Source organism: Folsomia candida, unplaced genomic scaffold (assembly GCF_002217175.1).
Source record: "Folsomia candida strain VU population unplaced genomic scaffold, ASM221717v1 Fcan01_Sc017, whole genome shotgun sequence".
NCBI classification, from domain to species: domain Eukaryota; kingdom Metazoa; phylum Arthropoda; class Collembola; order Entomobryomorpha; family Isotomidae; genus Folsomia; species Folsomia candida.
The window spans coordinates 1,127,787-1,153,111 of record NW_019091209.1 but is presented as its reverse complement, the minus strand read 5'-3'; the positions used below and the strand labels follow the sequence as shown (position 1 = coordinate 1,153,111).

General features: G+C 42.2%; 2 protein-coding genes across 2 annotated transcripts in view; both read left to right on the top strand.

The window, feature by feature from the left end:
• Positions 1-391: 391 nt before the first annotated feature.
• On the top strand, positions 392-25,325 carry LOC118437918. Its single transcript, XM_035857469.1, has 10 exons — positions 392-423; positions 1,812-1,929; positions 5,487-5,605; positions 6,948-7,633; positions 8,183-8,575; positions 12,681-13,027; positions 14,544-14,778; positions 15,383-15,663; positions 24,349-24,541; positions 25,276-25,325. The coding sequence occupies exons 1-10, from the start codon at positions 392-394 to the stop codon at positions 25,323-25,325; spliced, it is 2,454 nt and encodes an 817-aa protein (XP_035713362.1).
• The window catches only part of LOC118437910 (1-phosphatidylinositol 4,5-bisphosphate phosphodiesterase epsilon-1-like), a 73,206-nt gene continuing 72,308 nt past the window's right edge, over positions 24,428-25,325 (top strand). Inside the window, exon 1 of the mRNA XM_035857445.1 lies at positions 24,428-24,541. The gene's annotated coding sequence lies outside the window, so the exon portion shown is untranslated. The remainder of the gene's footprint in view (positions 24,542-25,325) is intronic.

Here is a 25,325-nt window from a genome sequence, read left to right as displayed (position 1 = left end):
CCCCATCTTATACAAACCCATCCCTTCCCTCCCCTATCTCAAAATATTAATGTCCCCCCGTGTCACCCCACACCTTCCGCGGCCACTGGACTGGATACATGCACTTGAAAAGAAGAAAAGAGGAAAAGTTGTGCAGTTAAAAAAACGCACGATTTTTTTGCCCATTATCAGAGAACCGTGGTGGTGGTGGTGGTCTCGTCATGGTCATTTCTGCACGTTCATTTCTTTTCTATGGCTTCCCTTGTTATGCGCGACTTTGTTCTTTTTTTTCAGGGGGGTCGTTCCCCCCTCCGTTTTTTATTCTTTTTTTCAGGGACTTTCTCCAGCATGAGTAGACTTTTTCCAGTGTTCGTAATGTGTATGTAACGTAATTTAATGTGTATGTAACGTAATGTGGGTCAAGGGACGGAAAGTCGGTGTTATGTATGTAGTTAGTTTTCGCACATATGTAAATTTTCGTGTTTTGGGCGGGGGGACAATTTATTACGGACATGATGACACTACAATTACGTACCGTTTCGTGGTAGTCATTACGAAATTATTGTGATTTTTGGGCGGGGGAAATTTGCATTTTTTATAAAACAATCGTCGGTAACACATATTTGGCGTGGTATAAGTGTCCATTTTTTGATCTGAAGTTTAAAATGTACGTGATTTTCGGCCAATTTTGTAAATGTTGGGTTTCCAAAATGCTTGAGAACACGTCAAAAAAATTCGGGAAGTTGGGAATTTTCAAAAGAAAACAATAATTTTTTATCCAAAAGAAGTACACACATCTTGACATTTTACACGTGACATGACACCATTTACTTATCATCCGTCTCTGTAATACTTCGATGTGCACTTATCGGTATGTAAATAAGGCATGGATTATCATTATTATTACGTAATGTATGTATATTATTGATTGTCACCCTGGCCACGTCGTGATCGTGTCGCATGTGTCACTCTCTCCTCTCCTTCCGTGCACCCACCATTTCCGCCTGTGTCGTCGTATGTGTGTTTGTCATCACCACGTGTCAAGCGCGTGTCTCCCACGAGGATTAATTGGTTGTTGCGTTATGCAAATATTTAAATCAGGGGTTGATGCCTACCAGTTTTTCGGCGGTAATTTTGATGATTTTTTCAGCGGCGGGTAAAAAATGCTACCGGGATCGACCTCTGATTTTAAATTATCCTACCCACACATTGCACCACTCTAGTAGTTTATGTATATGTAAATATGTATGTCCGTATGCAAATAAGTTGCGTGGTCTGATTCGTAGTGGATGAAATTAATTAATGCAAGTTTTAAGACGTAAAAGTTTAAGAAGCACCGTCTCAATTCCTGTTTTTATGTATGGTGAAAGATGACTAGGCCTAAATTTTTTTTTCAATTCCTGAGTAATTTCTGAAGGTATTTTTTGAAATTTAAGATAAATTTGAGGTGCACATTTTTGATGTAAATTTGAAAAAATTGGTAAATTGGTATTTTCCTAACTAAAAAATTATGTAATTTACATACCAATTTTTTATATATTTTTTTGCTATACGGAAATTTACACGTCAAATTTATCTGACCAAAAAAGAACTTGGAAATTTACAGAATTTTTCAAAATTTATAATTTCCAGCCTAATCATCTCCACCTCTACGTATTAAATTTACCTCGCACTGCTGCTGAGTAGACACACAAAATTTGTAAAAAAAAATTCCTGTCCGAAAAGTTTTGCATAAATTTTATATTTATTTTTCACTTAAAAAACAATAGAAATCATCCTCATTTCGAAGAATGAATTAAAAATGAAGTCTTCATTTTATTTCCTTTGAACAGCTTAGCGTCCTCGTTGAGCGATCTGAGCTACGATGTGGCCGTGCTGGAGAGAGCCCTTCGGACGAATGATGTCGCCAAGGTGAAAAAGTGCTTTGAAAAACATCGCCATCGTTTCCAGGTATGTAAATCCATAAGTAATTCAACACTGATCGTTTAATTTGGACGCTTTCTTTTCCATCATTTCGTTACTGGGACTGTTACACGATCCGTTTTATGGGACTGACTTTAGTGTTGCGATGTGTATGGATGAGAGGAAACTTTGTAATCCGGACAGGGCACGTGGAAGGTGTGGGGACAATGTTGGATTTATCCTAGGGTTGTACGATGTGGAAATGAATGGGATTTTTTGAGAGTTTTGGATATGTTCCAAATGAAAATAAATTCTAGGAAGTTTTCTTTTTACATTTTTGGTATTTTAAGAATGAAAATAAATTTAGGACTTTTTTGACATTTGTAGCATGAAAATAAATTCTATAAATTTTCGACATTTTGACAGTTTAACTGAATTCTCGAGATTGTCGATATTTTGTCCATTATCTTCATTAAACTAAATTCTCGACATTTTTTTCATTTTATAAATGAAAACAAATTCTCTAAATTTTCCATATTTTGTCCATTCTGTCCATCAAACTAGATTTTCGACATTTTGTAAATGAAATAAAATTCTATAAATTTTCGACATTTTATCCGTTTTGTCCATTAAACTAAATTTTCGACACTTTTTCAATTTTATAAATGACGCTAAATTTTCGAAATTTTGTCATTAACTAAATTTTAGACATTTTGTTCACGAAAATAAATTCCACAAACCTCCCTCCCCCACACATATATACCTCACCATTCCCACCAAAAATTATCCCCCCAAATTCCACCTTACATTCCGCTGCCCCTGCCCGCTTCCAATCCAACCCTACATTACACATTATCTCACAACCTGCATTATACATTACTCCTCGATTTCGAACCAGTCACCAGGGTCGTTTCCTTTCCTCCTCGCCACGTCCCGCCATCCATCCATCCATACAAATACATAAATATATTGATACAGTTTCGAACACGGCTGGCTCGAAAACAGTTGACGATACCCCAGTGACCAGAGCATAAAAACCACACTACTTTCATTCTCCTAAGGAGGAATTGTAACGATGTCCACTAGTCCGTCCGGCCTGGGAATGACGACCAGGCTGGAACCACGCCGTTGAGAACGTGCCACAACAGATTAATTCCCATTTACCACGTATATTACACAACGACGATCCATCCCCACAATGTATTCCAGTCACGAAGCTAGTCACTAAACTATGTAGAGTATTGTTTGGGATGATGACGCCGATGCAACACACATACAGTCGGGGAGGACAGGGTTTCGGGTCAATTTGTTAAGACATTTATTGCAGTGGAAGGAAAGCAAGGTGGGAGAAAGTGGGAGAAAGTGCAAGAAATGCAGGCCTGATTAAAGAAATTGGAGCTACGAAAGTGTAGAATTTTTCAATTTTATGAAACTCCAGGGGTGTTTTTTTCTTGCGGGTTTGTCACATTTCTTGCAGTGCGAAGCAAGAAGTGCAAGAAATGGGAGGTGCAAGAAACTACTAGCCGCGCGGCACTATTTTCAGCAGTTTCTTGCAGCTTATATTTCTTGCAGATCAAAATATTCATCTGCAAGAAACGACGTTCTCCTCCATTATTTCTTGTAGATTTGGTACATTTCTTGCACTGCAAGGCGAGCAATGCAAGAAATACGAGGTGGGAGAAAGTGCAAGAAATACGCGTCATTTAGCCACGCGCCTTATGAACTATTTACCGCGATGGGCCGTAGTTTCTTGGTCTTGCATTTCTCCCAGGTCAAAATATTCCCAAGAAACCACTTTCTCTCCCTTATTTCTTGCAAGTGACACCCGAAACCCTATCCTCGGACGGACGTTTGATTCCTGACTGAAAATTGTCCCTCAATTTGGTAGATAGTCATTTAGTCCGCGACACTTGCACGTTTTCGCCGGGCAGACGTGCCCCAATGAATGAAGGAGAGAAATGCAAAATATTTTGTGTACCGTGTTTATCAAATATTCATGAATTTCCTCCTCTCCCTCCCGTCATCAGCGTGAAGATGTAATCCAAATCGGGCGAAAGGGAAGGATGCAGTGGCCGCGGAAAGAAGCTGGAGGGGACAGAGGGACAATGACCCCACTGTAATCCAATCATCTGTCCATCTTATTAAAACCTGTCCTTTCTCCCTATCCTACAATGTTAGCGTCCCCAGATGTCCCCACAGCTTCCGCGGCCACTGAAGATGCATATGTAAAGGCATAATGTAAAGTGGCCGCGGAAGCTTGAGGGGACAGAGGGGCAATGTCCCTATGGTTTTTTAATGTTCCCATCTTATATAAACCCGTCCCTTCCCCCTATTCTGCAATGTTAGCGTCCCCAGACGTCCCCACAGCTTCCGCGGCCACTGCTCCCTCAACAAAGTCTACTTTTCTCCCTCGCAGTGGCCGCGGAACGAAGCTTGAGTAGACAGATGAACAATGTCCCCACGGTTGTTTCATGTTCCCTTATATAAACCCGTCCCTTCCCCAATCCTATAATGCCAACGTCCCCCTCTGTCCCCACACCTTCCGCGGCCCCTGCAACTAAGGATATGACGGAGTTTGACTTGGTAACAAACAAGCAGCTCCGATAAAGTAAACCTGCCGCATCATTTATTTATGCGGGAGTCATTTCTCTCTAAATTTCGCATCCATTGATCCTTCAGGTTAATGCGTTCCGGGATCCATGTATGCATAAGGAAGGAAGGCAGGAAAAGCGGGGTGATAAATATGGCATGAAAAACGACATTGATTTCCCCTTGTTGTTTTTCCTCTAGCTTCCGGGAAAATTATGTAATTTTTTCGGTGAATAGAGACAGACAGCAGTGTTTCGTGTCTTGGCCGGTTTTGCTACATTTTTTACAGGAGAAAGCAAGAAACGTAGGAAATGTGAGGTGCAAGTAACTGTGAAAAAACGCAAAAAAGTGCATTTCCTGGCGGGTTTGCTAAATTTCTTTCAGGTGAAAGCAAGAAATGCGAGGTGCAAGAACCTTGAAGAAATATAAGCGCCCTTTAGCCACGCGCGGTATAATCTATTTACCGCGGCGGGACGTAGTTTCTCCCGCCTTGCATTTCTCCCAGGTCAAAATATTCCCCTGCAAGAAACCACTTTCTCCCCATTATTTCTTGCACTTTCACCCTAAAAACGGTCGTTATTTTGACCTGCAAGAAATACAAAGCGCAATAAACGACGTCCCGCCACTGTAAATAGCACGTGGCTATATGGCGCTTATTTCTCGCACTTTCTCCCACCTCACACTTCTCGCCTTGCTTTCTCCTCAACTCAAGAAATTTATGTATCAAACCCGCAAGAACCCTACTAATTTTCACCCTGACAAATACGGACAGACAGACAGACAGACATCAGTCTTACTTAGTTAATTTTAGTGGGTAAATCTCTCCCCCTTAATTTGACACGCTTTCCCATCCAATTTATTCATTCGACGTGGCTTGCTAAATCGGGTGATGTGTCACTCGCCAAGAGTGCGTTATTGTGTCGTGGCTTAATTGATATTGTGTCTATAAACGACCATCCATCCATCCATAAAACATTCCTCGCTATTTACTAACGAACGCCACGTTTATTTCGCAGCTCATAGATCGTCCACCACCGACGACACAACAACAACAAGCCTCCACCAGTAGTGGAGGGGATGCTGGTGGAGGGGACACCGCCGCGGCACCACTCGCCGGCCCGTCAAGTAGACCCAGGTGAGCAATTAATTGTAATTCGTACCCTCTCCCACGTGGCAGTCAGTGACCCCTCGTTGTTGCATTTTATGTTGATAAATTTACATAGAATGAACCTCTCCCAGGCTGATTTTGGGCAAATTAGGGTGAATCGATGACAAATTTAATTGGGATGAAAGTCGCGAAAGACGCGATCTCCCAATGGGCACGTGGGGCAGAGATGTTTGCATCCGAGGAGGAGAAAGTGAGCCTTAAAGTCGGCAAATTTTACATTTTCTAATTTTATTGGAAATCTAATTTTATTTTTTTATTTCATTTTTTTTCCTCCTCGAATGCAAATATCTGATCCAAACGTGTCATTGGTCGAGATATTAGCATCCCAAGAGGAGAAAGCAAGAGGGAAATTTAGAAAGTGTAAAACTTGCAGACTTTAGGGAGCACTTTCTCCTCTTCGGATGCAAATATCTCGGCCAAACGTGCCCATTGGGAGATCGTATCTTTCGCAAATTTCATACCAATTAAATTTATCATCGATTGAAATTAGTTTGCCCAAAATCGGACAGCAAACTCTGGGAGATCTCAATTTTGAGTCAAATTCAGTGAGTCAGAAAGTCTCAGTTTTTTTATTTCTTATACCATGAAAAAGCAAACAGCCTCGAGCAGGGTGAATAAATAGGCAGTTTTTTCTCTCAGTATTTGCCTTAGTTTTTGGTTTCAAGAGGGTAAAAGAGAAAGAGAAAGTAGAATTTGAATCGATTCGTTCTAGCCTCCGAGGAAGATTTACTTACGGAGAAAGCTTTTTTTTATTAAGGGGTGAAAGCTGTTTATGAGATGGTTGTCTGTCTGTCTGTCCGTCCGAACGAAGAAACAGAAATTTTTAACTTTCAAGGTAAACTCGTAATCTCGAAGTCAAAAAGGTCCAAAAAAAGTCATGTAAGGGTCAAATAGCACATCACTTTTATAAGAAATTTAATCCTATTTAATAGGGACCTTCATTTTAACTTTAAAGGTCACGATAGGTCACTAAATATTAAATTTCATACAGATGTCACAAATGTCGAAAATATGACATTTTAACCAGATTTTGAACGCTGAACGTAAATTTGGTAGAACCAATGTTGACCTGGGGTACCTCGCCGACCCTAGGAACAAGGTCAAAGGTCAATACATAAAAAAACACGTTAGACGTGTCCATTTCCCTAAATTTTGTCCATACAAAAATAACGCTATTCATTTATAACCTGCATGCTTTCACCGCTTTCACCCCTTCGTTACCCTCGTTCTCCCCACTTTATTAGATATTTATCCCCACATATTTCCCCTATACAAAAAAAAACATCTCATTTTTCCTTTGAAATTCCAGCAAACCAAGTGAGATTACCAGCGCTGCCGAGCTGGAAGAAAATCCCGTCGTGTTCACCAACGCGCTCCATCTGGCCGTCGAGTGGGGCGCGAATGACGTGTTGCGCTTCTTACTTCGCGAAAACGTCGACCCGAACAAGGAAGGCCGGCTACCGGACGCGTACGACATGTCCGTCGCGGGGTCGCGGTCCGCCTCCGTGTCGGCGTGGGGGTCCGGGTGCGTGTTTTGCCCCCCCAGCCCGAAAAATATTAGCCGCGACGTCTCCCCAAGTCGGGAAGGTGGGCGCGTTTTTTCGCGAAATTCGAGCCGCAACGTGTCCTCCGAATCGTCCCGGTGCGTGTCCCCGTCGCCATGCCGGGACCGCTTGTGGTCTACGAAGGGTACCGGGACGGAGCAGGGGCAACTTGAGAGTAAGGCCGCTCTGAGGCGGGAAGCGTTCAAAAATGTGGCCCGCGTGGATGACAGGAACGACTCGTCGAACGGGGATCAGGATTACGCCCCGCAGAATAATCCGTCGGAAGTGAGGCCGATTATTTCCGTGGTTTATTGCGCGTCAGAGGAGAGGAGGAGGTCAAGTTCGGCGAGACCGAGTCAGGGTGAGATTGTCTTTTCGGGGAGTAGTTTAGGTGGTGGTGGGGGTGGGAGTGGGGGCGGTGGGGATCAGGATGGGGGGGATTGGACGCCAGGTGAGGAATGTGGGGGTGGCAGGCTATCTGGAACCGACTACGGAGGGTGTGGTACCGGAAATACCCGGGTTTTTAAGTGAATGATGTAAGGTCGATGAATAGATCAAATTTAAAGAGTACGCCATTTCTTCGTAAAAAACCGAACTTTGCGCTCAATTTTTTCAGGAAAAATAAAAATATGTACAAAACAATTATTATAAATTTAAAATTTTTGCGTTTTTTGTGCATATGTTGATTTTTTATGAAAAAATTCAATAGGAAAGTTCGATTTTTTATGTAGAAATGATCTACTCCTTAACCCCTGGGTTGACCCCGAGTCGTTCACTGAAAAACCTTGAATTTAGGGTTCCACCGGTTTACAGTAGGATCACCTCATTTGCATATTTTGACGAATTCGCGTTTAGAGACAGTATATTTATGCAAATGAGGTGACACACACAAATAATTCCACTGTATGGAGGTGGCTGGTTCCCGGTAGCTTGCCACCCCTGGAGGAAATTTTTGGGAGAATTTTCGACTAAAATGCCCCCTCCCCATTTTTCTGAACAGGTGGCCAACAACGCAGAATGAACCGGCGAGTCAGCTGGGTATCCAGTTTGCGCGAACCATCGGATCGCAACCGCGGCATGTCGCTGGCAGGTCGCCTCCGCCGCCAAAAATTGCGCCTCCCGCGCCAACGCAGCTTCTCTCTCGAGTCTGAACTGGAATTAAGAACGGTGGCGAAACGGGCCGTCGGGGTGGCGGGAGCGTTGGCAAGTATTCGCGAGGCGAGGAGGAGCATCTCGCTGAAAAACAGTCCGCTCCACTTCCCCTGGCATTTTCGGCGGGAATCGTCCTCTGCGATGCGGGATGGTGGCGTTTTCGCGGAACTGAGGCGAAGTTCGGAAATTTTTAGAAATATTCTACTCTCCATTGCTGGCAGGGACGAGTCGACACCGACAGGTTAGTTTTTCTTATGAAGAATTTTTTTGTCTATAGTTTGTGCGGAATTAATAGGCTATTCATTCACGTAGGGCTTGGTAATTTGATAAAATTTGTAAAATACGGAAACGTATACTCATATTTCGAAGGAGAGAGCTTCCAAATTTTTGTAAATTTTCTCAGATCAAGAGTGGCGTGTCTTAATTTTGGGAAAGTTTGTAAAATTATTGTACAAAATTTATTTGCAAAGTTACGAATGACTGCGTGAATTGACAAAGAATTTCAGTAACATAAGTGTGTAAAAAACTGTGGAGAAAGTAGAATTGTGCATCAGTGTTTTATGAGTTACAAATAACTGCGTAAATGGCCTTAAAGTCTTTTAATTTTTCGTAATACCACGCCATATAAAGTTCCAATCTGTTACTATGTTAAATTCTGGATAATCACAAGATTTACACCTTTCTTCGAATCTGTCTAATCCCACTTTTCTCTTAACAAAAATTTTGAAATTTTGCCCCCGAAATTTTTTATTTAATTTTTATTTTTACTTAAATTTTGTTCCCCACCTTTCTCCTCAAATTTTCAAATTTTGCCCACAAATCCATTTTCTCGCCATGCATGTCCATCCATCCGTGCCGATAAATTCCTGGTTTCGTGGGTCCGGCTTATTTATAATTTACACCTCGACGAGAGATATCGATCATCATTGATTTATTTGGGCTCAAAGTTAGTTGTAATTTCCTTGATTAACTTCATTACTTTGGGAATCGTTGTTTTATTCACGTCCTTATTCCTCCTTCGCGTATTAACAAGTGCACACACCAACCACCACCAGTCGCCGCGGAAGCCTGGGGGACATCTGGGGACATTAAAATTGTAGCATGTTTTAAGGAGGGCGTGTTTGTAGCATGTTTTATATAAGATGATGCGGACATCTCATAACCGTGGGGACATTGCCCCCTGTCCACACGCTGGGTTCCGCGGCCACTGCACACCAGGGCGGCCACGGCCACCTAAACCACAAACAAGTGCTTGTAGTAACCCGTGAAATAATGGAGATATTAGTGCCAAACAAGCCCAACTTGTGCCACTTGTGCACACATTCTCTCGTTCTCTCTCTTTCTCTCTATCTCTTCATATAATGATCACTCGCCAGGCATGCAGGGAGAGAGAGAGGAGGACGAGTAAATTGTTCTAATTTATTCAGCAGGCCGGGGAAAGCAGGACATAACGCGGCACCATTTATGCACCACGCTGCTGCTGCTGAGAGGTTACGCTTAGGTTTAGGCAGCGAGGGGCCAATTTTGACAGTGTTTCAGGTTCTTGTCCGGTTTGCTACATTTCTTGGGGTACGAAGGAAGAAAGGGGGAAATGTGAGGTGCAAGAAAGTTGGAGAAAGTGGGAGAAATGTGTGTCCTCTAAGCACGCGCAGTAATGAGGCATTTACAGCGGGGGAAAGTAGTTTCTTGCACCTTGCATTTCTTGCATTTCAAAATATTCACCTGCAGGAAATCACTTTCTCCCATTATTTCTTGAATTGACGGTCTTGTTGCTTGCCAGTTTGCCACATTCCTTGCACCGCGAAGTCAGAAATGCAAGAAATTTACGCCATCTAACGTCATATTCTCTGTATGAACTATAAATTAAGAGTTTCTTTCACCTTGCATTTCTCCCAGGTCAAAACATTTATCTGGAAAAACCCACTATCTGCCCTTATTTCTTGCAATTTCGCTTACTTTCACCTGAAACGTTACAATTTACCTTCTTACATCCCGAAGGTAACGTGGCATTTCGGGGCAAGATGAGACACCCCATTTATCTCTGGGTCATCGTCCCCCATCCACAGCCCCTGCTCTGTTTAACAACCACCAAACCCAACACAAAATTAAACCCACTTTATCCAAACTACAACTTAAATAGTAAACTTTCTCCATAATTTACACCCCACTGTTTTCCCTTCCTAACTAACTAACTAACTACATAAATGTATTGTCCACTTCGGCCCGAGCTAAATAAATACATAATTGGACCCTACAACTTTTTAAGCATTGTCTCCCTGCTCCAAACATTTCCATATTTATGCATACAAGTAGACCAGCGCCACTAAACACTGCACCCGAGATTATCTCCACGAACGTAAATAAATATGACGCCAAACAAAATACGTGAGTTTAATACTTTGTGTCACTCACTCAGCGTTTAGAAACAGTGGCCGCGGAAGCCGTGGGGACAGCGGGGGACGTTAAAATTGTAGGATAGGGCGTAGGGCCAGGGTTTATATAAGATGATGCCGACATCGAACAACCGTGGGGACATTGTTTCCACGCTTCCGCGGCCACTGTGTGCATATTTACTGCAAGAGGAGGCCGAGGCAAATGGATTCGTATTTACATAGACAGTGGCCGCAGATGCCGTGGGGACATCGGGGGACCCTAAAATTACAGGATAGGGGAGAAAGCCCGGGTTTACATAAAATGATTCCGACATCGAACAACTCTAGGTACATTGTCCCCTCTGTCCCCACACCTTCCTTCCGCGGCCCCTGACTTCAAAAGTAGACTTGTCATCTACGTATTTACAGAGGCCGAGGCAAGCATATGCATGCATACGGAGACATTCTTTATGTTGATTTAGGTAAAAGCGAGCACTTTATTAATTACATATAATCCACTGACACGAGTGTATAATGGTCCCTGTCACTCTGTCCGATTCGAGGAGAAAACACTTCTGAGTCTCATTTTCCGTGGAGAAAGCAACCAGACACAGATCCACCACCACTGTCAACTGCACGACCAAAATAGTGCGAGAGAAAGTGAGAGACATGATAATTTACACGGAATTACTCGTCCCATAATCCCCCTAAAGCAAAGGATTTGCTCACTTTTCTCTATACAGACAAACACACACTTTTCTTTAGAAATGTTTAATTGAAAAGGAGAGCCGGGGAAAGGGGGAGAGGTCAATTCAATTCCCGGCGTGGCTTGATTGGACGTGTTGTTTTTGGAAATCATGACGTAATTTGTACGCCAGGAAGGAAGGGAAGGGTGGCTGGTTTTGTAGCCCAGTTAGTCAGTTAGTGATTATTTAAATAAAATTACTATGTAGGAGAGAGAGAGCAGGGGCCGCGGAAGGTGTGGGGACAGAGGGGCCATTAACATTGTAGGATAGGGAAAGTAATGGTTTATATAAGATGGGGAGATGATGTGGACATCGAATAACCGTGGGGACATTGTCCCTCTGCCCGTCAAGCTGCTTTCCGCGGCCACTGAAAGTGAGGGGTAAAGTGAGAGAAAGCTCCGTGGCCGCGGATGCTGTGGGGACAGGGGGACAATGTCCCCACAGGTATTAGATGTCCCCATCACCTACCAATCGTATATAAGCTCTTCCCTTCCCCCCATCCTGCAATGTTAGTGTTCCCCGATGTCCCCACAGCTTCCGCGGCCACTGGAGGGAAGGAATGTGCACGTGTAAGTGCCTGACTTTCACCACGCACTCCAACTCCCCTCCACTCAGGCCAGTCACTCACTCAACTTGGATGCATTGGAGGGTGAAAGCTGAGTGGAATTGGCTTGTCCATCCATCCGTTGGCCGTGTTATTTGTCACTTTTGTCCCTCTCGAGTCCTCCTCTTGTCCACATTTCCGGGATGAGACGCAACCCCGATGAGATTCTCACTAACTATGGTTCGTTCAAAGTTAATCGCGGTAGAAAAAATCTGTAAGGTTATTTGGCGAATGAAGACTTGATTTTGATTATGTTTCAGCTTTCACTCGATTTTCAGTGAAAAAAATGAGTAATTAAAGCGTTCTCAATGGCAATCAGAAATTTAGGCCATGTGACATTTTTAATTTTAATTTCGAGGACTTTTTAATTTAACTCGTTTGAAGTTAATATGCAGTAAAAAATCCGTACGGTTATTTGGCGCATGATTGGTTTCAATTACTTGGAACCATATTATTTTTCAACTTTCACTTGATTTCCGTTTATAAAATTCCTAATTAAGTCATTGCTAATGGCAATCAGAAACTTAGGCATTTTTACCTTTTAAAACATTTTGAATACTTATTAATTTAATTTTAAAAAACATACTAATTTTGAACAAACCATAACTAACTATTTTTTTGCAGATGAGGACCAATGCGACCTGGACGGAAAGGACTTAAGCTTTTCCTCCCTTTTGGCGGCCCACGGGCGGCGACGGTCCGAACGGAGCGTGTCTTATTCCTCATGTTCCTGGTCGGACGTGTCCATCGGGTCAGAAACCTTGCCAAGAAAGCCGCTCAGCGTGAATCCCGCCATTTCCAAGGGGCTCCTCGTCGTCTCGATTGAACCGCGCGGACGTGAAGTGACCTTTGCGGAGCACTACACTTCCGCCCAGTTGATGACGTTGCCGCCCTTGTTTTTAGCGGCGTGCAGGGGACGATGTACTCCGGTCACGTTACTGCTGCAGTACGGGGCCAAGCCAAATATTACGGTGAGTTTTTAAGGTTAACTTTCTGGACGGGGGGGATAGATGCCACATTTTTAGCGGGGAAAGGAAGAAATGTGCGACATTAAGCGACACGCTGTATCAAGGATCAATTAGCGGCGGGAAGGAGTTTAGTGTGCATTTCTGGCAGGTCAAAATATTTACCTGGAGTAAATTACTTTCGTCTTGCCGTTATTTTTGGCAAAAGTGGTTACTTGCACCCGAAACACAGGCGGATAAACCTATTTTTTGATAGTGCAAATTTTTGGCATGATTTTTTTGCGCATAAAAGACATTTTAGTTGAAGTTTTTCGTTTCCTGCGGATTTTTTGCTGCATTTCTTGCACTTCGAAGCATGCAAAGTTAGAAATGGGAGGTGCAAGAAACTGAGAGAAAGTGCACAAAATAAAGCCATCTAGACCCTCGCAGTATAAACTATTTACCGTGGTGGGCCGTACTTTCTCCCGCCTTGCATTTCTCCCAGATTCAAATATCCCCCTTTTAAAAAACCACTTTCTTCCCCCAAAACTGATTACTTTCACCCGAAACACTGCTTCGTTTTGCGTGCGTGACCAATCAATCAATCGGCCGTCCACTTGGCTAAATTATCAGGTAGTCTAAGCAGCGATCTTACCCTGCGTCGATTGCATCTGCGGCTTCTTCCCCGATCTTCAAGTGGATTGGATTGGTTGTTCGTGCCTCGTGAATATTTCGGTGGGGCTTCTCTCACTCATCAACTTTTCAGCGGGTCGGTCCCTGCCCTCCGAAATGGCGTGTCAATGGAGCGTTTCACTCCGGCAGAGGAGTGAAAGTAATGAGGGCATTATTTCCGAGGACACAAAGTCAGGAGAGGCTTGCCCTTGGCACGCGGTGTTTCGTTTTTTTTTGTTTGCGGGTGGGTGGGCTACATTTCTTGCAGTGGGAAGGAAAAGATAATGCGGGAAATGGGAGGTGCAAGAAACTGGGAGAAAGTGCGAGAAATATAAGCAACCTAGCCACGTGCTGTATGAAGTATTTAGAAAGTGTGGTTTCTTGCACCTTGTATTTCTCCCAGGTTAAAATACCTGACATTTTTTCACTCTAAAGAGTGAAACGCAAGAAATGCGAGGTGCAAGAAAGTGGGAGAAATTGTGAGAAATATGTGTCATACAGCCACTTGCTAAATGAGGTTTTTACAGCTAAACGTCGTACTTTCTCCCATCTTGAATTTCTACCAGGTCAAAATAGTTAACATGTCTTGCACATGTCTTGCACAGAAAGAAACGCAGGAAATATGAGGTGCAAGAAATTGCAAGAAAGTGCAAGAAACTGAGAGAAATTGCTCTATCTAGCCTCCCGCCTTGTGGGCTATTTACAGCACAGAGGTGTAATTTCTCCCGCCTTGAATTTCTCCCAGGTTGTTACACTTTCCTGCAAGAAACCACTTTCTCCCCTTATTTCTTGCACGTGGTTATTTTCACCCGAAACACTGCCCGTATTTGTAGATCGATTACTAATATTCTCTCCTCTCTCTCTTGTGCAGGACTCCTTGGGGAATAGCCCCCTCCACTTGGCCGTCATACAGCTGCCCACCCCGTGGGACCCGGTCCTCGACTTGATGGAGGCTGGTGGCAAAATCTTGATCCGAAATGAGCACGGCGTCACCCCGGTCGACCTCCTCCCGCCCGTCGCCCGCCTCCAGAAACAACTCGTGGCCGACTGCTGGCTCGGCATCGTGCTGGAAGACGCGGCCCACATGACGGAACAGTCGGAACAGGGTGAGATTTTTTTTCAGGGGGCCGAACAGAGGCCGCGGAAGGGGACAGAGGGACAATGTCCCCAAAGTTATGAGATGTCTGCATCATCTCCCTATCTTATATAAACCCGGACCTCCCCCACTTCTGCAAAGTTAATGTCCCCAGATGTCCCCACAGCTTCCGCAACCACTGATCTTCGTCATCGTCATACAGTGGCTGTGGTAGCGTGGGGATTGGGGGGCGTTGTCCCCACTGCTAATCGGTGTCCCCAACACCTGCCCATATTTTTCAAACTCGTCCCTTCTCTATCCCACAATTTTAATGTCCCCACATGTCCCCACGGCTTTCACGGCCACTGATAACCAGGTGGAGGACGGATGAATGGATATGAACAGTGGCCGCGGAAGGGTGCAGACAGAGGGACAATGGCCCCACGGTTGTCAATGTCCGGATCATCTCCCCATCTTATACAAACCCGTCCCTTCTCCCCTAGCCTACAATATTAACGTCCCCTGATGTCCCCACACCTTCCGCGGCCACTGTCAAGTAACAATGCACCCCTGCCATTCCCTCCTCCATAAGAATCGCTCTCCTGGAATGAATTAAAACTGAATAATTGATCCAGGTGCTCGAGAAACGGGATCACGATCAAGCCGCCTCTTCAAAAAGTTGCATGAAGCTCGGCACCACAGAAGTGATAAAGCCGGAGGAGCAGGTACCGAAAACCGGACGGGGTCCATGATCCCCCCTGGAGTTGGGGGGCCGGGTGGTGGTGGAAATGGTACCGGCGGGAAAATGGGGGGAGGTCCAAGAGGCCCAGAAATTGTGGGAGATTATCCCTCCACTGGAACGATCGAGGGACAAACGCCCGGTGTCACGACGAATCTGATGAATAGAGGAAATCGGGTAATTGCTATTTTTTTGTATACTATTTTTTTACAGGGGATGTCACCCGGGTAGAACGTACTGTTAGTCGAATTCTGCAGTGTAAGGATAAAAGCAGGATGCATATTGTACATATTTTGCATATTTTTTTGGTACATAATCTTGCCCAAAATATGAGTACGTTTTACTCTGCAGAACGGTATGTGCATAATTCTGCGTCAAGTTTTCTGCACGGATCGACCTTCGTCGAAGTTTTTCGGGAGAAAATTGCCAAATTTCGGCACAAAAATTATCCCAATTTTTGCACGGGCTCCAATCCGATTTTGACCAGATTAGTTAATTCGACTAGTATGAAATTTGCGAAAGACGCGATCTCCCAATGGGCACGTTTGGAAAAGATATTTGCATCCAAAGAGGAGGAGAAATTACCCCTAAATTTTCGCAAATTCTACATTTTTCAAATTTACTATGCGTTTTCTCCTCTTCGGATGCAAATATCTCGGCCAAGCGTACCCATTGGGAGATCGCGTCTTTCGCAAATTTCATACTAATTAAATTTGCCATCGATTCCAACTAATTTGCTTAATAGCAAATCACACACGCTGTATAAACCTCCATTCTTATGTAGTAAGTCAAGTATGTACATAAACTTAGCGAAATTCAGTACATACATACATATTTCCAAAGAAAAAGCCACTTAATTGGATTCCACGCATGAAATGAGACGAATCCGATATCGACACTGGTTTCGTCGGTTTTCATTTGTAAAACAAAACATGAAACAGATCCCGATTTTACGTACGTGTCGTGTTGCAACATGCAGAGGCGTGTACTCAGGATCACAGAAAGTACATACATAAAGCGGTGTCCCAACTTTGTGTGTGATTCGGCTAATCCGTGAAATAAATCTGCCATGTAATTATTCGCGGAGGAGGAATTGTTCGCATCAAAGTGAAGGTTGGATGTTGGTCCGAGACGATTATTTTGACGTTGTAATGTGGTCTGCGTTGAACTTGAGCTTATACCTCCACACACAAAGCCAGATTACGACACGATGCATTCAAATTGAATGCGAGAAGGGGACTTTGTTAGGATAGGGTTTCGTTAATGGTGGGTTTTGTTACATATAAATACGTTTCTTGCAGTGGGAATTAAGACTTGTTGGAAATGGGAGGTGGGAGAAATGGGCGCCATCTATCTAGTCATACTTATTCAAAAAATTAGTAAGTCAGTCATTGCAATTTCTGACTGAAGATTTTCATTCACATTCAGTAATTTTCGTTCAAATTCATTTCATTTCACTTCATCGGACTTCATTTCTTACTTCGCCCCGTGTTCTAAGCATAGGGTGAAACATGAAAGGAGTAAAAAATCTTTCATTCATAGTCATTCATCTGAAAGGATGGAATCTTTCAGTCGCTTTCATTAAAATGATAGGAAATTCATTTTCATTCAATATCATAATCAGTCAAATGAAGGAAAGTGAACAGGTATGCATCTATGGTGGAGGAATTATAATTAAGCACATTTCTGCGTAAGGAATGCAGGTAAAAATGTGCTTAATTTTAATTTCTCGACCATAGTCAAGCGCCGGATGAAGTATTTACCTCGGCGTATCATAGTTTTGTGCACCTTGCATTTCTCCCGGGTCAAAATATTTACTTCTAAGAAACCACTTTCTCCTCCCCACTATTTCTCCCGCTATTTCTCCCACGTGGTTACTTTCACCCACGTGAAACCCTGTTCATTCCGTTCGGCCAGACCGCACCACGAAGTGAAAGGAAGGAGCTCATGTCATTGGCAAATCCGCATTTGAGTCACCATCCCGTCAATTCCGAGGACCCGATATGCAGACTTTCACCGCCGCGTTACGTAGTTAAAATCCTGTTTTGATATTGTTGTTCAGAAGACAAAGCCTTCAAATCGGGACCGACACCCATCTCGTTTCATCAGCTTGGTCGATCTCCAACCACTCAGCCTGTCCTTATTGTGGAGAAATAATGCCCCGCGGTACGGGGGGAGGGGACAATAATTTCTTTAGATAAATGTGGGGATAAATGCTCGTTTACATTGTCCTGAAAGTGAAAGTGAAGGGATTAAGGACAGCAAAGGGGACAATATTGTCCTTGGGACGATTAATGTCCCCCTCGTTCTGCGGACATTGTCCTATAATTCCCGTGTATTATGGGACAATAATGTCCGAAGAGAAATATAGGGGATAAATCCTCGTTCCGCGGACATTGTCCTCCCGAACGTGGCGGAATTCCCGTGTATTTACGCTGTGGAACAGAGGGGACAATATTGTCCTCGGAACGATTAATAATGTCAAACTTCTGTGTCCTCTTGTTCCGCGGACAACGTTCTAAACGTTGAGAAATTCCCGTGTATTTTGGACATATTTACCCCGTGGACCATATGGGACAATAATGTCCGGCCGGAGAAAAGTGTGTGGTGGGACTAATCCTGCCCCATTTCCCCCCTTTGTTCCGCGGACAATGTCCGGAACGCGGAGGAATTCCCATGTCTGCATATATTAATGATGACAGGACGGAACTTAAGTAATAACGACTCCACTTTTGAACTTAATAGCAATTCTAATCTACTTAGCTCCTTGCTTGCTCGGTCTGTGTCAACAAGCGAGTCAGCGTTTCCTTCCAAAACCATAAGAAAATGTGGAGCCTGGAGAAAAGCAGGGTTTCGGGTGAAAGTACGTAAGCAACCACGTGGAAGAAATAAGGAGAAGAAGAAAGTGGTTTCTTTGCAGGGAAATATTTTAAAGTGGGAGAAATGTAAGGTGGGAAAAAGTACGCCCCGCTGCGATAAATAAATAGGTGATTATAAAGCGCGTGGCTAAGTGGTGCGTATTTCATGCACTTTCTCCCAGTTTCTTGCAGTTTCTTTGGGTTTCTTGCAGTTTCTTGCACCTTGCATTCAAACTTCTTGCTTCCCACTGCAAGAAATGTGACAAATTCGCAAATAACGAAACCCTGTGTAGAATTATGAGAGCCCATCTTTTCAAGTGGATTCTTTACGAAGCCCAATTAATTAGGGGCTTTTTCCCACGAGGTTATTATTCCAACTTTCCACATGCACCTCCTCATCCTCCTCCGACCAACTCGGTCCCCATTCTCCTTCCGCTGGACGGGACGGATTCATCTTGTCAGAAATTCGTATACATACATTCTGCGACGCGAATCATTGTACAAAGAGGCTGTTTGGGTGGGTGGAATATGTAAATTAGGGTTTAAACCACTGTCCAAAACGGGTTTTAACCAGGTTTGGACACAATTTTGGAGGTCCAAAATGTCCAAAATGTCCAAAAGTGGTGAAAATAGAAAATGGGGCAAAATGTTACAATTTCTTCATTTTTTAATCGTTCGATAATCTGTTAACGTATATTTATGTAATCTCCCCTTAATTTTGACCATTTTGCTGCGTAATAATACGACACGGTTTATAAAATTTCTCAATTTCTCAAGTAAGAAAACATGTTAAGAGAAAAGTTTTTCCAAATTTCGTGGTATTACAGACACACTAAAACGCTCCAAATTAATGAGAAATTACATTTCAGTTCATAAATTTGCAAGAAAAGTCGTTAATAAAGAAGTATTTGTAACATTTAACCCCATTTTCAAATGTTGATGCTTTGGGATATTTTGCACGTCCAAAATTATTTTGCACAATTTTAAACACTTGTTTAAACATTTTGAACAGTTTTTGGCCTTCCAAACTTATATTTTTAGCCCTTCTGAACCGTGTTCAGTCCAAAAATATGTAGTTTTGGACTCGTAAAACGAAACACTGGCGGGATTAAAGTTGTCAGAAATGTATGTCCATTATGCGCCGACGATTTGGTTTATGTGAGGTATGTACGTGGGGATTAATTAGAAGGGTCTCCCTCCCCACGAGGGGGGTGGGGTGGGGAGGAGAGGGGATATAAATTCCAATCTGATGGTGAAAACGGTGCGAGAAAGTCTTTAGATTTGGAGGATTTGCGTTCTCGTTGGAATCATTGCTTTCACTTTCATTTCATTTCACGAGTCATGTACCTCCGACCACGAGGAGCAGGATGCACGATGGAAAGATATCGCTCTCTCGCTCGCTCCTCGTGCACCCTAAAAAAACTGGTAGCAAATCATTACCAACCCGGAGTATATGTGTATCTGCCTCATTCTTTAATGAAAAATTGACCATTAAAAATGGTACCTTTTTCCAAGCTATACCGGAATTTTCTAGCGAGTTATATCAAAAAATCAAGCCAAAAATTAGGAACCACGTGGCACTCATCTGTCCCTGAAAGAAAAATATTGGCGGCAAATTTCAATTTTTGAGTCAATTTTTTCTGTAGTTTATTAATTTTGTAAAATTTTATAAATTTTTTCGCACTATTTCCTCCACTGGGCGAAAACCACGTGGGCACTTTGCCCCCAAATATATTTTTTTAATGGGCCATTCAATGGAGTGATAAGTGCCACGTGGCGATTCCTAATTTTTGGTTCAATTTTTTGATATCACTTGCTACAAAACGGTGTAGGTTGAAGAAAAGGTTACATTTTTAGAATCAAATTACTAACAATCCGGTTGAAAGTTGGTATCAAGTTAATGCCAGATTTTTAACAGTGTGGTTTGAAATCTCGTCTTTTTTATTCCGGATTTTCTCTCTTTCTCTTTTTCGCCTCTCGCTTTTTAAACTTGGGACATGGCCGTGTCACTTGTCACTCAGTTGACAGCTCCATTAAAGGAACGATTCCCATGTTTGAAAGTTTTTTAATATCGTGATATCTTATCGGGTCCGCTTTACTGATTTCGCCCAGAGTTGTGCCATGGTCGGGAGGAGCGTAAAAGATGGAAATGACGCCAATTGGGGGGATTTTATTTAATGTGGGAATAAAATGGAGGGAATTTTGAAATTGCGAATAAATTTTGGGGATTTTTTTGGGCGTGGAAATAAAATTCTGAAATTTTGGGGGTGAGAATAAAATCCTCACATTTTCGGAAATGGAAATAAAATAAAATCCTGGCATTTTTGGCCGTGAAAATAAAATTCTGGCATTTTCGGGGATGAAAATAAAATCCTGGTATTTTCTGAAATCTAAATAAAATCCCGGCATCATAGGAGTAGAAATAAATAAAGGATATTTTTGAGATTTCGACCACGAAAATAAATTTTTGCCATTTTAAGCGTGAAAATGGTTAACTGGAATTTTCAAAATTTCCATTAACCTGCCCAAAATTAAATTTTGGACAGGCCATTTCTGCCACTGGCCTTATTACGGCATACATTTAAATACGGGCAACCATGAAATGGCAAAAATTTCAAAATCCTGACATTGGCAACTCTTTTTTCCCGCCATGAATTTATTTCTCTCTTATAACACAGATTTATTATATTTTCCTATATTTTTGAACTCCTTATTTCCTCCGAGAGCTCAATAATAATCGGAATAAAACTTTTACTCTCGTTTCTAGATATCATCATCTCGTATACCCGTATTTTTGAATAATTTGACAATCTCTCTGAAAGAAAAAAGAAGATATTTGGGCTAAAAGCAAGCTCTTTTTATGGGATGAACTAATGTCGCACTTTAGCAAATAATTCACGAGTGGGGACTATTTACACACGAATGACGGATCGTGGCGTGCTGAAATACGACACGTTTTAGGAGATCCCGGTGTTTCGGGTTAAAGCAAGTAACCAAAATTGCAAGAAATAACTGGAGAAAGTGTTTTTTCTTCAAGGTTATTTTGACCTGGGAAAAGAGTAATATACCTGTTCACCTTCATTCATCTGACTAATTATGATAGTGAATGAAAACCCAAAATTGTAAGGAATAAGGGGAAGAAAGAGTTTTTCCCTGGGAGAAACATACCTGTTCACCTTCATTCATTCATTTGACTGATTATATGATTGTGAATGAAAATCAATTTCCTCTCATATGAATGAAAATGGCTGAAGGATTCCGTCAATTCAGACTGAATGAATGTGAATGAAAGGATTTTTCACTCATTTCATTTTTTTACCCTATGCTTAATACATGGGACGAAGTAAGAAATGAAGTCCGATGCAGTGAAATGAAATGAAATGAATTTGAACAAAAATGAATGTGAATGAAAATCTCCGGCCAGAAATCGGGATGACTGGCTTTTGAATGAAAAATAAATTTTTTAACAGGTATAGGCAAGACGGCGCACATTTCTTGCACTTTCTCCCAGTTTCTTGCACCTCTCATTTCCTGCATTATGTAACAAAATGCAAAATGTAGCAAATCCGTCAAAAAACGAAACACTGGGCTACCCTACACTGCAAATAAACTGGTGTCAATTCCGCGCGGTGTAGTCACATATAGACACCACGCGGTGTTAATTGCCCGTATTAACACCGCGTGGTGTCTATATGTGACTACACCGCGCGGAATTGACACCAGTTTATTTGCAGTGTACGTTTTCAAACTTATTTGAATAATTCACTCAAAATTGAACCAAATCACTTTCACCTTCCCCTGAAATATTCGTAATTTTATAAACTTTCAATTTATAAAATACACATTACTCAAAATTTGATTAGTTGATCATCCCAGGATGACTGAGTGACTGATGAGATATCTAAATTCCAATCTGTGCCGCCTCAATTTCAAATCGAATTTGCTTAATTTAAAGAGCACACAGACGGACAGAGTTTGATTAACTGGATGAAATGTGCAGTGGCCGCGGAAGGTGTGGGAACATCAGGGGCCATTTACATTGTAGGATAGTGGGAAATGAAGAGTTTATATAAAATGGGCAGATGATGCGGACATCCAACAACCGTGGGGACATTGTCCCTCGGTCCCCTCACCCTTCCGCGGCGACTGTGTGCATATTTACTGAAGAACATGGATACGTATGTACCTGAACAGTGGCCGCGGAAGCCGTGGGGACATCTGGGGACGTTAACATGGTAGGATATGGGGAAAGGGACGGGTTTATATAAGATGGGCAGATGATGCAGACATTTCATAACCGTGGGGACATTGTCCCTCTGTCCCCCCAAGCTTCCGCGGCCACTGGTTGTAAGACCACGCCACGGAATGAACACGTGGAAATATGTGTAACTTAATAAAAAACAGACGGAGGGGAAAGTTTGGCTGTTTATTTAATACAATTTTTTCCTTGCACACGGGAAAAAAATAAGGTCACCAAAATTGTGGCTTCTTCCTCGTGTGATGATAATAATGTTTATCATTTCCGTGAGGTAATAACCAGGGGTGGGCAAAATACTGGATGGAAAGCAGATTTGTTTTTATTTCCGGGGCTTTTACAGCTACAAAAACATCACAATCTGCACAGAAAATAGCTACGAAACTGCAGGTTTTGTGAAGAAATTCACTTTTTACTGATATCAAAATACTGTCATTTTTCAAAAATCGTCAAAAAATGACACAATTCACGCTGTCCTTAGTAACTTTGTACAATAAGTGTAGTTTGTACCATAATTTTACAAACTTTTGCAAAACAAAGAGACGCCCTTAATTTGATTTGCACGAATAATATTTATAAGATTTTGTAAAAATTTGTAAGTTTACGGATTTTACGACATTGCCAAGGCCTGCGTGAATTGCCTCAGTATTTTGACAGGGATAAGAAGTAAATTTCTTCACAAAACATACTTTCGCCTGATTCTAGATGTTGATTTTCGTCTTTTTGTAGCTTTAATAACCGTTCTGAGGTCAAAATACTGTATTTTTTAACACAGTATTTAGCCCACCTCTGTCTCTCTCTCTCTCGTAATAATAACTGGTTGTGCAGATAGCTACAAAACTGTGTCGAGTCGTGGTCGTCGTCAAAAAGTCTGCATGATGGTGAAAGCGGAAGAGAAAACGTAATGATGATAATCTAGCATGAAATATGAGGTAGCAAAAAGATGAAGATCTCATTAGTTTTTTTTCCTGAGGAGAGCAAGACTCATTTTTTGTGGAGGGTTTTCCACACAGATTTACCTACCAGATATGTACGCATATGTAGAGTATGTAGACACACGCAGAAAATAACTTGGTTAACTTTAATGTAAACTGTTTAAAGGGAAAAAGCCAAGATTGAGGCTTTTTATATGTTTTTTTTTGCTTTCCTTTGCATCGTTCATTCTTATTATTATTACTGCGACAAGGGCGGCATAACGGTGGTGGGACATTTGGGGAGTAATTCCGTATAAATTTTATAGGAAGGGATATCCCTAAGATATCCATTGGATTCATTAATTGACGAATAAGGGATGTCCCAGGGCTGATAATTTTGTGTACAATTTATGGATATCCAGGGTTTCAGGGAATTGCCGTCCCTAAAAATGCTACATTTTTGCAATCCTACATATTAAACTCCTCCCCTTTCCATATCTTACATGACACGAGGAAATTCACGCAAGCCTTGGCCTTGCTAACCTTATAAAATCCATAAACTTTTATAAAATTTTACTCATATTTCGAGGGAAAGTTAGCCCAAGAATTTGTGTAAACGTGCTCAGAGCAAGGGCGTCTTTTTATATTGAAAAATTTTGTAAGATTATGAAACAAAACGTACGGATTTTTTTTGCAAAGTTACCAAAGACTGCGTGAATTGTAATTGTTGAGTTACGCAACCCTTGTGGTGGTATAATCACCACTTTTACACAATTGTGCTCATAACGTGATGCTTGTGTCTTAATATTTTTGTTCTTCTTTACTTTCTCTCCAGGCTCCCGGCGGAGTGGGAGGTGCTCCCGGTATTACGATGGCGGGGAGCGGTGGTGGTGGTGGTGGAGGTGGTGCGGGAGACGACTGCAGTTCCACGACTGGGGGAATTACTGGTGGTGCCATAATCGCCGAGTCGAAAAAGAAGCTCAAGAAGAAGAAAGATAAGAGCAACAGTAAAACGCAGACGGATCCAGGTACGTAACAAAAATGAGACAATACAAAGCAGTGTTTCGGGGGTGCTAGAAATAGCAGGGGGAGAAAGTGATTTCATGCAGGGGAATATTTTGACCCGGGAGAAATGCAAGGTGGGAGAAAGTACGCCCCGCCGCGTAAATAGTTCACACGGAGCATGGCTAGGTGGCGCATATTTCTTGGACTTTTTCCCAGTTTCTTGCACCTCGCATTTCTTGCATTGCTTGCTTAGCAGTGACGAAATGTGACAAACTCGCGATAAATGATTTTTCAAGGTGTTTTGCCTGCAAGAAATGCACAGGGCGAGAAACTACATCCCGCCGCTGTAAATTAAATATATCATACCGCGCGCGGCTAAATGGCGCATATTTCCTACAGTTTCTTGCACCTCGCATTTCTTGCATTGCGTGCCCTGCAGTGCAAGAAATGTGACAAACTCGAAGAAATTATTTCTTGCAACGATTTCAACCTGGGAGAAAGGGTTATTTTTAATCCACCAGACTTTTAATTGAAATCACATTGCGAAATATATTGAAATCGCATAACTTGAATTTCCAGTGCTTTAATTCGATTTAAAAACCGTAAAATTGAAATCTGCCAGACTTTTTAAAATTGTGCATTTTATTCAAGTTACAAAATTGACCATTAGAAACTTAAGGTCATACGTCAGTATATTAGCATATTTTACAAACTAACCATTCTGTTAAGGAATACATTCTGTGTCAAACACTTCCAGAAATGCAGTATCCAATTAATACCAAGCGGTATTACGATGTGACTCTATGA

Coding starts and splice junctions, on each gene's coding strand:
- LOC118437918 (XM_035857469.1), top strand. CDS start 392: ATGTGGGTCAAGGGACGGAAAGTCGGTGTTAT. Junction 5,606..6,947: donor GGCCCGTCAAGTAGACCCAG/GTGAGCAATTAA, acceptor TTGAAATTCCAG/CAAACCAAGTGAGATTACCA. Junction 24,542..25,275: donor TAAAACGCAGACGGATCCAG/GTACGTAACAAA, acceptor AAACACTTCCAG/AAATGCAGTATCCAATTAAT.